Raw genomic sequence first — 14,350 nt, 5'->3', positions numbered from 1 at the left:
CCTTCCTAGTCTGGTAACCAGCACTCATAGACAGGGGACTTTGCCAAGAGGAAAGAGCCTTCAGCCTAGTTCCTGGCTGGACTTGGCCTCAGGCAATGGCCCTGGCCAGAGGCCCAAGCTGAACTGGGATCCCAGGCAGCCACTGCAGCAGCCCTGTCTGGGCTTGGCTCCTGGTCAGCAGGCAGAGTTTAGAAGGTGACTGCCAGGTCTGCCCAGGGCTCTGTTTGCCTGGCACACGGCCATCACCGCAGTCCTCAAAGGTGTAGGTGACAATAGGAGCACAGATCCCTGGTCCTGGGTTTTTTCGGGTTGCGTAGAGACTGGGTAGGCTGAGGAAAACCTCGAGGAGCCAGCAGTGTCTCTTAGCCCACAACAGTTGCTACCTACCATGAGGCTGTCCACCTGGCAAGGCCTGTGGGATCTCTCCCTCTCTCTTTCTTTTTTTTTTTTCCCCCACCAGAACAAGGATGGCAGAGTCAGGATCATATATGGCCCTGCCTGGGCCACCCCAGACTGCTGCAGGGAATGAAATCCCCTGGAGCAGTGTCCCAGGAAGTTGGCTATGCCATAAGAGAACTGTGTGCCAAGGTCACCAGTGCCCAGAAGGGGGTCCCTTGAAACACTCATGGCAGTGGCCTCTGGGCTAAGGATTTCCGCTGCTTTTACTGCTTGGACCAGTGTGTGGTATCTGGGTGAGCACACTGTGTTCCCCTCTTCACTTTTCAACATGATGGGGTGGGCGGGGGAGGAGTGGAAACCTGCAGGGGGGGGGTCTGCGATCCTGCCCCCACCCTTTTAATTTCACAGACTCCACAGGCAGCAGCCCCTGCTTTAATGGGCTCGGTGGAAGCGTCTGTTAAGGAGAACTCCCTAAGAGACCCCCACGTCAGAATACAGGCCAATGTGATGAGGCCCGGGGGCTGGAAGACCTTGGCACAGGTCTGCCAGCCTCTCACCAGAGCAGCCTCTGCCTTTATTCAACTGGGGTATAGGGCTGACCAGGCTGTTGTATTGTCCGTCAGGCCTCCAATCAGAAGGACCCTCTTCTGAGACAGCATTGGAGCAAAGCATCAACTGTAGTCCTTTTTGGCTCGGGATCAATCTCCTAGGTTGGAACATGGTGGCCTAAGACACACTGGGCTCTGACTTGGGGGCCTAGTTGCTTGGACACCCTGCTAGCTGCCCAGACCCAGTGGCTGGCTCTTGGGGGAGCTGTAGGATTTTGGCCAGTGAATTTTCCTGCTGATCCTCTTCCTTGCCAGGGGACAGTGGGGGAGCCGTTGCCTTGCCTCAGTTTCATGGACCCACGTCCCTGCGGCCACTGTGTCCACGATGATGTGAGGGAACTCCAGGTGCTCCATTCCCAGGCTGAGATCCTGGAGAAATTGGTTTTGCAGACACAACTTTTGGACTCCATTGCTTCCCATGGGCGGTGCTTCCCTAAAAGGGTGTGGGGGTGGGGTGGGGTAGGAAGAGTAGAAAGGCCTGGGAGACTCAGGCCAGCTAGGCGGGGCAGGCAGAAAGTCTGCAGCTGGAGTAGCCACACTCAGCCCACAAGCATGGCCCCCCACAGTCCCTGGAGCAGGGCAGGGAGACCAACACTTCCCTTCCCAGCCTGGAGTCTCCTCCCCTGGCGTGGACACGCCTGTGGTCTGGATTGGGTTCCTTGGCAATCCCAGCCATGTGGTCTTGTCCGGGAAGTCCCTGGCTCTTGGGGTACCTTAGCATGTTCTTCGTGGGCCTGCACAAAGCAGAGGACCCCTTTTAGCCCTGCCCGGGGCAGCACACACATACCCTTCCTCTGGCCATGTCTAAGGTCTCCTCCAGTGTGCAACACATCCCCTCAGACCAGGAGCGGAAGAAACCACTTTTTAACCACTAGGCTGGAAGCTAGTGGAACTCAGTAGAGATGCCTGGGTCCCACAGGGGCAGTCCCCTCCCCTCCTGACTGCTTCCCTACTGAGTCACTCTGGGTTTGGGAAGTTCCCAGGGCCAAGCCAGGCGAGATGAGGCATCACCAATATACCAATTCCCCTGTCTCCTGGGCGGGAAGCTACTACTGTGACTCACCTTGGGCTGGACAGGCTCCACCCAACACTGCTCTGCCCTCCACCCGGGATGGCCATGCACTAGGCTCCCTACCCAGGGACAGAAGTAGCAAGGTACCAGGGCAACATGCTGGGCTAAAAGACCAGCACTGCAGCCCAGACCACCCACTGAACAGCCTTGTGTGCAGGAGGCTTTCTGTGCACATATGTGATGTGTGGACCAGAGCCTGTAGCCATGACAACCAGGGAGACTTACTTGGCCTGGCCCTGACTGCTGGACTCTGGTAGAGACAGGGCATAGACCATGACAGCCACCAGTGAAGGGTGCAGCTGGTTGGTAGGGAGGAGAAGAGGGTGTGCAGGCTGTGGAGACTGGCCTAGGGTCAGGGGCAGCTCACCATCTGCTGGATTCCCAGGCCACTGAGAAAAACACTAGCCCAGCCCGAGAAACCCGGGACTCTTATGGGCAGATAAGTGACTGTCTTCTGCTCAATGTCAACTCCATCAGAGCCTGGTCCCGAGTGACCCACGGAAGACTCAAAGAGATACTGTGTGTGGATCTGGACTCTTTCCCAGACTAGTCCACCTTCTTCCAATCCAGTCTCCCCTTACTCACCTGGGACTGGGGACCCTTGCCTGACTAGCCGAGTGGCACTGGGTAAAATAAAGGTGCATTTCTCCCATGTTGTCCAGCACAGGTCAGGGACCTCTGTCCCTACAGCACTGGCCCACAGCGTCCAGTTGGGGCCTTGCTGGTTCTAGATACCTTACCTGAGCCCTCTCGGTGAGGCAAAGCTTGCTGACAAGTCCACTGGCATCAGAGAAGCCTTCAATGCCAATGCCACGGCCAGAGAGCCACGTTAATGAGAAGGCCCATGGGGAGTCCGTCCACCATTCGTCCTAAATGTGGTTTTGATGCCGCACTAAGCACCTAGTTGGTGGTGATGTAATGAACTCGTGGTGATACGGTTATTATGGTGGAGGTGATGTGTTTGCTTACGATGATACAGGAACAATGACGGCTGGGGTGTGCGGTTACTGATGGTGATACTGATAGGGTTGTTGGTCATGGTGGCGGTGATAGGCGTGGTGGTGGCGGTGGCGGTACATCTGTTATTGGTGGTGCGGGATGGTCGTTAGTGGTGATAGGAATGGCGTCATGGGGATAGATAACGGTATGGGTGGTCGTGATCTAGTTGTTGATGGTGGTTTGGTTGGTAGTGGTGATCTGGGTGGTGGTGGTGATCTGGTTATTGGTGATCTGGGTGGTGGTGGTGATCTGGTGGGTAGTGGTGATCTGGTTATTGGTGATCTGGGTGGTGGTGGTGATCTGGTGGGTTGTTGTTGATCTGGGTGGTGGTGGTGATCTGGTGGGTAGTGGTGATCTGGTGTAGGTGGTGGTGGTGCAGGTGGTGGTTTTAAAGAACAGGGTTCTACACTCCTAAAACACTGGAGGCTCCAGAGGCTCAGGACAGTGGCTGTGGTTGTCACAAACTTGTGTGGACAGCTTTTCCTGCCATGGGGGAGCAAGGGTACCTGAAGGCCACTCTGGAGGAGGGCTTTGAGGAATGGTCTTGTGCTTCTGGGGCTGTGCTGTGAAGTGTCCGCACATTCACTCTGCTCCTGTGTCCACAGCCAGCAGCCGTCTGATGGCCAACCCCCCAGCATCCTCTTTCATGGGCAGCTTCCTCACCAGCAGCCTGGGCTCAGCAGCGTCTGCACACCCCAGTGGCCCCACGTCCTCTCCCTCTGAGCCAGCCTACCGAGGATCTCACCCTGCCACCTCTCAGATCTGGTTCTCCCACTCCCACGAAGGTAAGACGGGTCCCCTAGGGTTATAGGAGACCAACTGGAGAAGCCCTGCTGGCAGGCCCTGTCAAGTGTGCTAGGGCTGGGGCTGGGGGTGGGGGTGGGGGAAGCATCCCTGCTGAGGAAGGCTCTCAGGGGAGGTGGTAATTGGTTGGAAATGGGATGGCCCCAGTAGGCACTGGTCCTGGCCAGATGTGTGCTCCAGATGTTGGGCAGGGAGGACTCCAGGGAACTAAAGAAATGTGGGACACAGCTGGGCCAGCCGGACTGGGCTGTGCCCTCCACCATGGGCTGCCCCCACCTCCCCAGACTCAGGCAGGCATGGGTTCCAGATGTGTCAGCTGGGAAGGAGAGCTGTCAGCAGGCAGAGATGGCTGTTGCTCCCACCCCCCACTCCAGTCCTGCCTGTGATAAAGCTCCGTCTCGGCTACCAGCCTGTGCACTCTGGCGCCTCAGAGGTACCTGTTGCCCTCAGACACCATGAAACAGAATGGTCTCTAGAGCCCGGTTGGGCCCTCCAGGCCTCTCCCGGATTTTTCCCAGAATATAATGCACCTTGTCCAGATGTCTGAGATCTGCTTTGCACTTCAGTTTTATTACTTGGAAGGTGGCCCTGGGTCCCCGACATCCCTGGCCTGGTCATTGCCTGTGTTCCACCGACTGTGCATCCCCCTTGGTGCAGGAAGGGTTAACCCCCCCTTCCCTGGCTGGCACGCGGGAGGTAATTGCAGTTGGCAGCGGGCACACAGAGTTCTCGCTCCTGGCACCAGGCGCTGCCGTAACTCAATGACTGCTGCGTTCAGGCGTCGTGTTTACAGAGCGCAGTGGACCCACACACGGCGTACAGCCCGCCCGAGTTCTAGGCTGTGAGATTAGCGCCCGGCACTGCAGGAAGCCCGAGAAACCTCTCTTTGTGCAACAAGAAGGGGCTGTTTTCCAAACAGGACAGGTGACAAGTGAGGGACAGTTGTTAGAGTGATCTGGTCTCTGGGCTCCGCTCAGAACACACATGTTGGGCAAGTGATAACAACTCTCTCCTGGGTGCAGGGTAGGCCAGCCAGGTGTTGAGAACCAAATCGAGAGAGTGGGGTCTTCATCCCACACCCACTGGCGATGCTCTCTTCTCCTGCCCTCCCAGTAGAATCCTGGGTGGAGACAGGATTGGCAGAGCTGGGCCCTAGTAAGAGATTCCCTGACCAGCTGTGGGTGGCCCCAGGCCCTGCAGGAAACACTCTCTATTCTCCCACCAGCCTTTTGTGTCTGCTGGGCATCTCCCAGCTGGCCACAGCGTCTGGCTCCCGGGATGTTTACAGGAAGGGATGACAGTGGTCAAGCAGGAGGAGGTACAGGCAATGGAGGCTACTCAAGGAGAGCTGCATCCCGTAGACTGACTATAGGAGCACTGGGATACCCAGGCTACCTGACCTCATTTCTGTAATCAACAGTGGCCCATCAGTGCCCAGGAATGTTGGTCCTACTCAGTAGAGACACATACCTGTTTCCTCTCCATCCTACCCCAGAGACACCACCAGCAAGAAGGGCAGTCCGTGGGTGGTACCACCTGCTCTAGAGCCCAGTTCTGTTTCTTATTGGCCCACAATAGGTAGAGGCTTGCTGGCGACGCCCACAACCATTTACTTCCCCTTGTACCAACAGTTGTCTGGTAGAATTTCTTATGACCCATCCTAAGCACCCTCAAACCTCAGACCCTAGATGAGGCCCAGCCTCTGCAGGTCTTGTTTTCAAGGCCAAGCCTCAGGGTTGCCCACTCGGCTGTTGAAAGCCAGTATCCAGGCAGTACACCATGGAGTGTCCTCTGCTCTGTCCTGCCACTTACTCATGGTCTGTCCCCCTTTCTGCATTGAGTCAGGAATAGAGGCCTGACTGTGTCACAGGCAGAGAGCTTTTGTCTCTGAGACCAGCTCCAAGAACAGCAGGAGTTTCTTTACCCGCTGCTGGGCACCCACTGTGGCAGGTGCAAGACAAAGTTCCCAGAGTCAGATAGAGGAGGGCCAGCACAGGTGCATGCAGTACAAGAGGCAGGTTGTTCAGGGCTCCACACAGCAGAGCACAGGGCCCACTGCGCGCTGGAGACAGGTGTGTGGAGAAGCAGCAGTCCTGGAGTGGGAAGTGCAGGCTTGCAACCTTCTGAGTCCCAAGAGAGTGGCGGCAAGTCCACATCTGTCTGGAGTCATATGACAACGCATACCTTTCCGGCCTGAGCCTCAGGTTACCCCTTCAACATCGGCTCCTCCCCACCCTAGGGTGTTCCCCCCCCCCCGTAGGGGTTCCCCTGTCTACGTCTGCAGCCGTACTCCCTGACAGGCCACATGGTGCAGCCTGCTCTGTGCGGTAGAGGCCAGGGCGGGCGGGGTAGGAGCGAGTGGCAGTCTGGCTGGCTGCCCTGGCAGCGTGCCTGGCTGCTAGTCTGACGGGGTGCCAGCTGGCTCCACGTGCTGGGGCCTACTTCTCGGCCATGTGTGTACAGGAGGGCGGGGGGCAAGGCAGGCAGGGGGCACGCGACAGGACCAAAGAATGGGGGCCACCAGCATGGGGGCTTCCTGGGCAATAGGCCAGGAGGCCCAGCCTTACCCTTGTCCTGTTCCCTTAAACCACCCCTAGAATGGAGAGACGCAAGAACTCAGCCGAACTAAGCTTACTGCTTCCTTCCTGCCCAGAGCCTTCTTGTGTCTAGGGTAGGTAGGCCAGGCAGATAGGGCTGTCGAGTGGCTAGCTTCATGTGGGAGTTAGCCATAGGTGCCCTCCTACTCATGACAGGGATTCTGTCAGAACACCCTCTCCTCACCATCTGTAAGGCAGCTGTAGAGCGGGGGCCCAGGCTTCCTGTGTCCCTGGAACAGCTGGGGGTTCAAGGGATGCACCCTAGTGTTGGAGGAGCCGCCCTGAAACATCTGGCCCAGAGCAGGACCTTCTTGTCGAGCCCCAGGCCTTCTGGCCCCTTGGCTCACCCAAGATGATGGGTCTTGCCAGAAATGGACGGCAGGGCTTTGGGGTAGGGTGGACAGCAGAACTAGCCTGGGGCAGAGGTGAGTGGCTAGATGCCAACCTGGCCTGAGTGGACTGGGCTGGGGTGTGGTGCAGCACAGCTGGCCCTATTGTCAGTGAGCCCCACCCCCACCCCCACCCGCTGGGGACCACCCACAGGGCAATGAAAGAGGATGCTGTTGCTAGGGGGTTGGGGATGGATACAGGAGCTTGGAGCTGACTCAGCCCTGCTAGTCGTGGTCTCTTATGCCACCTGGAGGGGGAGCCATGGGTACACGTGCCAGCACTGGCTGCCTGCCTAGCCAGCTTCTGTGAAAGCCACACCCACCCTGGTGGCCACTTCTCCATCTGTGTCTGGCTGGATTCCAGGGACACAGGAGCCACACACAGGAACCACCACCAAGTGTACCCTGCTCCTCCAGACCCCACACACTCCGTTTCTCCAGCCCCCTCTGTCTCCCTCAATACCTTAGGAGGCCCCAAGACTTACCTCAGGGGCAAGCAGGGGCTGGAACATGTCCATCCAGGAGACAGGTCCTATCCAACATCCACCCTCATGGGTGGGCCAAAGGCTTCTGGGGCCCATCAGACTCTATCCCCTGGAACTGCCCCCTAGTGGCTGCGCCTGCCCTAACACTATTTCTTCAGACTCTGGATGGTCTCTCCCTTTCTTTTTCTATTTCGTTTAGTTTTCTTGAAGCAGACTGGCCATGTAACTCTGGCTGGCCTAGAACGTGCTATGAAGACCAATCTGATTTCTAAATTGCAGTGATCTCATGGTCTCTGCCTCCTCGCTGCCTGTGTAGGAATGAGCCCTTGCACCCTGCAATCTCTCCTCTATTTTTTTTTTATCTTTTAAGATCTAGTTTTAACAGTGTGTATGAATGGGTCTCTCTATGTGAGTGTGTGCGGGTATGTACACGTGTGAGTGTGGCTGTCCATGGAGCCCAGAAGAGGGCGCTGGGTCTCCTGGAGCTAGGTTACAGGTAGTTGTAAGCAATCAGATGCAGGTGCTGGGAACAGAACTTGAGTCCTCTGCCTCACCCTGGGCCCTCCAAACCTCACATGCTCCCATCCTTACCCAAGAGGAGCTGCTGGACGAGTTAGGCCACCCTAAGATTTGAAGGACATCATGGAGTGAACTCTTAGACCCTGCCCTGGGGATCAGGGAGTTCCAATGGTTAGAATACCTATAGCCAGCCTTATTACAGCCAGCAGGAAGCAGCTTCAGGGTCTCAGAGTTTCACACTCTTTCACAGCCTCTAGAGCTGTGTTAGCCTTAGGTTCCCGTGCTCAGAGGCTCTGAGCCTGTTTCCTCACCTGTAAAGCACACTGGTTATCACAGTTGCCTGGATACAGAACAACACAAGACTAGTGCTTTATAGATGGCTCCTTTTCTCTGCACCCTTCCTCAGATAGATATTGGGGGTAGAGGGATGGGCAGTAGCCATGGTCACTAGGCAAAGTTATTCCTAGACCCTGGAGTCCAACCTGGGCAAAACAGTTGCCAGCCAGATGTACCTGCTCACTGCCCATGAGTGGAGTTCCGGCACAGTGGACCACCCAGGATTGTGGCTGAGGCTGTGGGTGGCAGGAGTGTTGTCCTAGATGCTAGCAGGTGTTGGTGCCACATCCAGGATACTCCTGTGCCATGGTTTGCCCATCATCAGTGGAGTTCCCCATCCCCCTCATCCTGCCTACTGGCCAGACGCCTCTCTGTGATGTAGAAGGCTGTCTCTCTGGATCCAGGGCAGCTTGCCCATGGGAGCCTGGCTCCTTGGGCACTTAGCTATTCCTCTCAGCCTGGGGATATGGAGACTGCAGGGCCCTGTTCCCTGAGCAGTTGTGGGTCAGCACTCTGCAAGCCTCAGGGAGGAGACATACCCTGAAGGGTGCCTTTCTAATCTCCAGCCACTTGGGTGGCCAGTCCTGGGAGCTGCACTTTGAAATCCTGGCCTGGATGACTAGGAGTCCGACTCAATAGGGTGAAGAGACCCTGAAGGAGGGGCACTTGGCTGAGAGATCGTGGGCTGTTGCTAGGTTACTCCCTCAGTCTCTAAAGTGATGGCAGAGATGGCAAGTGTCCTGTGAACTGGCGGCCACATCCTGCCTGTTCCCAGGGCAGACATTACTAGTCAATTAAGCGGCAAGAGATTCTAGCTTTGGGATTTTCTGCCAGTGAATGAACTGCGGTGGAAATCACTGGCTGTAAGTGAAAGGCAGGCATCTGGGAGAGGGCTAGCCCCAAGTCACTTTACCATCCTCCTGTGGTAGCATCCTAAGTAGCAGGAAACATGAGACAGGGCACTTGAGGAGCAGGAACCATCCCTCAGGCCCCAGGAAAGTGGAGGTTTGTAGTCCATCTGAAGACCTCCTTACCTGTTCCTTCTGGGTGGGCAGAGAGAGCCCCCGTCTTATGGCTTCCCTACCCAGGTGTCCGTTTACCTGCCTGCCCTACTGCCTTGTCATTTAAAGGCTGTTTCTAGGTGGTCTCAGTACCAGCCATCTTTTCTGTTTCTGCCTGTTGATCAGGAATCCTCACGTTTGCCATCACCGGGGGCTTCGGTAGTTGTGGCAGCCTAGGTAGGGCAGGATGGAGCACGCGTCCTAAACCTAACTTCCGCACCTACCCAGGGCTGCTTCCACAAGTCTGCCAGGAGTTCCAAGGCAGCAGGTGGCCTCAGATTCATCATGTGATCACTGGAGAAACCGCAGAGGCTGTAGGGAAAGGGAAGTCCTGGGGTCTGGACTTTCTAGCAGGGGAATGGGCTAAGCAGACCTGCTAGTCAGAAGTGTGAGTTGTGAGGCACTCTCTGCCCCAGGGTCCTCTCTCTGATGCCCAGGCCACCCATACCAGGATCCTCCCTAGATCCTCTCAGCACAGGCTTGGTCTTCTTGGTCCTTTCAGGATGCTGGATCTCCCTGCCTTGGCTTCCGGTCTCAGAGCAGCTGCTCTGATTTGAAAGTCAGTTTCTATTTTCCTCTTCAGTTTGGGGAGTAGTCTTGGGGAAAAGAAAGGCCTTTCTGTTGCTGGGCTAAGAGGACCCCCCTCTCCTCACTGTGTTCCCCGGGGCTCTTCGCCCCTCTTACTCCTGCTGTTTGTCCAGGCAGTTCCCCATCTAGGACATGAAGAACCCCCTTGCACCAAAATAGCCGGTAGATTTCAGCCCCACTCCCTGGAGTGGTAGCCACCAACTTTTTCATGGCACCCAAAGCACCCTTATTCAGTTAGCCAAGTGTCCACTGCCCCCCAGAGATCAGGGAGAGGCCCGGGCCTCATCAGGGGGGTTGTGTCTGTGCCTGGAAACCTTGTCTGGTAAGGAGGAATTTACAGACTTCTGTTTACCAAAAAACGAGGCCCGTAAAAACATTTAACAGCAGCCAATTACGGGGGACAGCTGCGGTGCTTTACCTACCCCACCCCCAGGCCCCAACTCCCTGCCCAGCTGCTCCCACCCGGGCCTCTTGGCTTTTGTCAAGTCTTCCAGGAGCTGAGTTTAATCTGGCTAACATCTGCTGCAGATGTGTCCACACACACGAGGCCAACAGGGTAGCTCTTTCAGCCTCGGCTTGCTCTTCAGCAAGAGGAGAACAGGCCTGGCAGTGGGCACTGTCCCCAAGTCCTCCAGTGTGGTCTTCCATCTGGGCAGCAGTGCCACACCACGCAGGCAGGTTTCTGTGTCACAGAAATCTCTGAATCTTCACGAGGCCCCTGCCTTGTGACGCAGATGGAAAGATCTCTTCCTAGTGCAGTGCCAAAGAGCCACTGAAGTGGGGACTGTCTCACAGTGTTGTTAGTCAGGGGTCTGACCCATTGCAGTGGGAGTTCTGGGGTGGTCTCTGCTCCCGACTCGTGTCTGTCTGCTGTGCACTGTTTACCAGCTCTGAGTGCTTTTCCTGCGCTGGGTGCCAGGGATGCTCCAGAGCTGCCTGGCCCCATGCCAGAGGCTCCTCTACTTCAGCATCCAAGCAAATCAGCTTTTGGAAACAAGGGACAGACAGGCGTTCTGTGGTAAAAGAATTAAGGAAACAAAGTAAAGCCAGCCTGAGTGAGGCTGGGCTGCGAGACTGTACATCCGAGACTCCACTGTGATACTGAGCGAGTCCTGGTGCCTGTGGCTCAAGAACCCTTTATCAAATAACAGCACTTCTTGCCCTGGGTTCCTCCCTAGGGACTATGGCCACCTCCTCCCCTCTGCTTATCCGTAGTGGAAGAGACTAAAGGATTCCCTTGTCCTGGTCCAGCACTGCCTGAGAAGTGAGACTGTTGGGAAACTCTTGGGATGGCAGTGGTGTCCCCAGAGAGAAGCTCTTCTCTGGTCTGATCTCCATGGGGACAGGCAGAACAGCGTACATGTGAAGCCCAACTCCAGCCCAGTCCGGCTGCTTCTAGTTTGTCTGTAGTACGGGGAAATGCCGGATGTACCGGCAGAACATTTCTTGAGTTGATCCTCCAGGTTTCCCAGCTCACCCTCCATCTCTGCCTAACGCTCACAGCAGGCCTCAGAGTGCTGCAACCCCACATACACCCTGCTTAGCCTTTGCATTCATGCAGAATTGGCTGAAGACCTTGGTGTTGAGGACATGCGGTCCCTCGTAAGAATACCTTCAGTGTGACCCAGTCTCCTTAAAGATCCCTCATTCCATTTAGCAGAGAAAGCCAGTAAGCTAAGCTGAAGGAGACTTAAGTCCCCCCCCATATCTTAGCAGCTGTCTTGGTGACAGCAGTGGGTAGGGTCAGAAGCTACCAGCAGCCAAGACTCCCGGATGGGTTTGATGGAGGTCCAGGTCTTTATGCTCTTGTCAGGCCTGATGGAAAGGACCAGCCAGGAAGCCATAATCCTAGAGGCAGTGGTCCTCTGGTCCTCCAGTTCAGAGCCTCCCAAGGGAAGCCTGTACAGAGCTGCAGCTTTTTGTCCTGTTTAAAAGTATCTTAGCGGGACTGGTTTTTATTTTATGTGTGTATTTTGCTTACGTGTTATGTCTGCACCACATGTGTGCCTGGTACCCACTAAGATCAGAGGATGTTGGGTCCCCTGGAAATGGAGTTATGGGTTGGTTGTGAACCACTCTGTAGGTGCTGGAATTGAACCCAGGTCTTCTTCGAGAACAGCCAGTGTTCTCTTTTTTTGTTTTTGTTTTCCAAGACATGGTATCTCTATGTAGCCCTGGCTGCCCTTGGAAGTTAGACCAGGCTGACCTCGAACTCAGAGATCAACCTGTCTCTGCCTTCAGAGTACTGGATTCAAAGGTGTGCACCACCACTGTCCAGCTACAGCCAATGTTCTTAACCACTGTGTCATCTCCCCGGGCTGCAGCTTTTGCGCCCCTCCCCCAGGGCTTGCTGCCAGACCCCAGTCATCTTTCTAGCAAGCCAGGACCTCCTGGGGCAGGGGGAAAGGGACAGTGTTCCAGGGGACTCTTAGAACACTATAGGCCCAAGGTCAACACGGTAGGGTTGGCTCTAGGTAGACACAGCCCTTCAGAACTTTGGCTGCCTCTGAGGGGCAAAACACAGCCTGAGAGCGGCCTGTTTGTACTATTTAAAGTGGCCAGGTAGCAGTTGGTGCTAAGGCCTTGTTCACAACGTGCCATGCCTAGGACCTTGTTTCATAAGCAGATGCTGCCCTTCCACAGAGAGCTCAGTTGAGGGGAGAGACTTGTGGCTTCCAGTGAGTGGGAACTGGCCACATCCTAGCTACACCTAGCTAGAGTGTGAGTCACCCAGACCAGCTGTGGTGTAGCCCAACTCTACCATACCATCTGCTTTTTCTGGGTGCCTGTGGAGGCTGCAGGCAGGAGGCCCTGTCTGGTTTGCCTCTCTCTGAGCTGAGAACTCATGGAGAGTCCATACTGCACCCTTCCTTTCAGGCTGCCTCTCTGAGCTCCTTTGTTGCCTGACCTGGAAGCTTCTGCCACACCAAGTGCTCCTGGGAGGGAATCAAAGGCAGACTCCCCCCTTCTCCAGCCCCTAGCCCGTCAGCAATTCAATTTGTGCTGCACCGGAGGGATGGTATTAGTCGAGTCAGAGTTAATATGATGTATTGATGGGTTGATTTCCCACTGGTGGGCTGTGAGCGACTCTGCGGGGTGTTGCTCCCGGGCTGCCTGCATGCTTCTTGTCTCCTTGGGGTCAGGATGGTAAGGGCCGGGGAGCTAAGAATTGTCTCTACAACCAGTGCTTTGCTTCCCTAGCTCCTGCGTACCCCAGATTTTCGGGGAGTCTGGCATCTACCTTCCTACCCGTGAGCCACTTGGATCACCATGGAAACAGCAATGTTCTCTATGGGCAACATCGTTTCTATGGAACCCAAAAAGGCAAGTGCTGTGGGGCTTGGCGTGGGGTGCAGGCATCCTGAGGCTGAGCTTAAGGGGTACCAGTAAAGGCAGCAGGCTGGGTGAGCCTTCCTCCCCAGGCTAGGTGGGACCCAGAGGAGGATGTCCTGGCACCACTGCCAGGTTCTGGGTGCAGGTGCAGGGTGCAGGTACAGGGTGCAGGTGCACTGCTCACTGAGGACACTGAAACAGCCATGCTGACTCCCTCCTCATGGACTCTGGGCACGTGTTGGGGACCACTGAGCTGATTTTAGACTGCTAGGAGCACCTGCCCCAGCCCTACCCCTTGAGACAGTTCCTCATGTAGGTCTTGCAAGAGCAAGTGACTCAGCTTCCAGCTGGGAATCTGCAAGACTCCTGACTAGAGGAGGTAGGGGGTAGGGGTGGGATGGGGGGGGAGGGGAAAGAGCAGAGATCTCAGGTTCTGTCACTAGGTGGAGGTGTTTTGTTTCTGAGGGTCTGTTTGCATTTAAGGATGTTCTCCTGTGGTGTGGCTAGAGGCTGGGACTGGATTAGGGACTTGGTTTCAGTTTCAGGTGACCCCATGGCAATATAAGACAGGAACCCAGAAAGAGTCCCGTAAGGCCAGAATTAGTTACGTAAGGGGGTATATACCAGGGCAAAGGTTATGTATTCCTTATGGCTCTGGTTTCCAGCCCAGGGTATGGGAGGGACCACCAGTTTGAGGAGGTAAACCCAGCTTAGAGATAGAGGCCTAGGGGCCTTCTTGGGGTGCTGGACAGAGGTAATTCCCCACGTAACAGATGTGTAGAAGGTAGCCATTAGGAACCGAGACATGGGCAGAGTACAGGGTCCCTTTGGGTGGCTCTCCTGGACCAGAAAGGTGAACTGAGGACCTGAGGGTGTCTGTCACGCCTGGGTCCTTGAAATGGTTCTGCACATCTGGACACAGAAGAGTCTTGGAGCCCTGAAGCTCAGAGTAGCCTTGGCCTTGCTCTGACTGGACTAGCTAGCTATGGTTGATGCAGGCTGGCCTGCTTGGGGTGTGGCCAGGAAGTCTACCCCAGCCCCACCCAGGGACCTGATGTCATCCTAGATGGCCCTGCCACATCCTCCCAGGAACCAGACTTGAACACTTGTGGGCCGGGTCCACCAAGCCGTTACTCACACGGCCTCCCGTTCATCCCCTG

The 14,350-nt window shown here is 55.8% G+C and overlaps 1 protein-coding gene across 2 annotated transcripts in view; it reads left to right on the top strand.

Moving 5' to 3' along the window:
* Bahcc1 (BAH domain and coiled-coil containing 1) overlaps nt 1-14,350 on the top strand; it is a 54,511-nt gene that overhangs the window by 17,296 nt on the left and 22,865 nt on the right. For both annotated transcript variants that reach the window (XM_028787898.1, XM_028787897.1), the window contains exons 2-3: nt 3,684-3,863; nt 13,059-13,181. In XM_028787898.1, coding sequence (XP_028643731.1) covers nt 3,684-3,863; nt 13,059-13,181 — 303 coding nt within the window. The remainder of the gene's footprint in view (nt 1-3,683; nt 3,864-13,058; nt 13,182-14,350) is intronic.

The sequence above is a fragment of the Grammomys surdaster genome, unplaced genomic scaffold (assembly GCF_004785775.1).
Source record: "Grammomys surdaster isolate TR1022 unplaced genomic scaffold, NIH_TR_1.0 125688, whole genome shotgun sequence".
Taxonomy (NCBI): Eukaryota; Metazoa; Chordata; class Mammalia; order Rodentia; family Muridae; genus Grammomys; species Grammomys surdaster.
The sequence above is the reverse complement of the archived record's forward strand: the minus strand, read 5'-3'. Positions and strand labels throughout refer to the sequence as shown.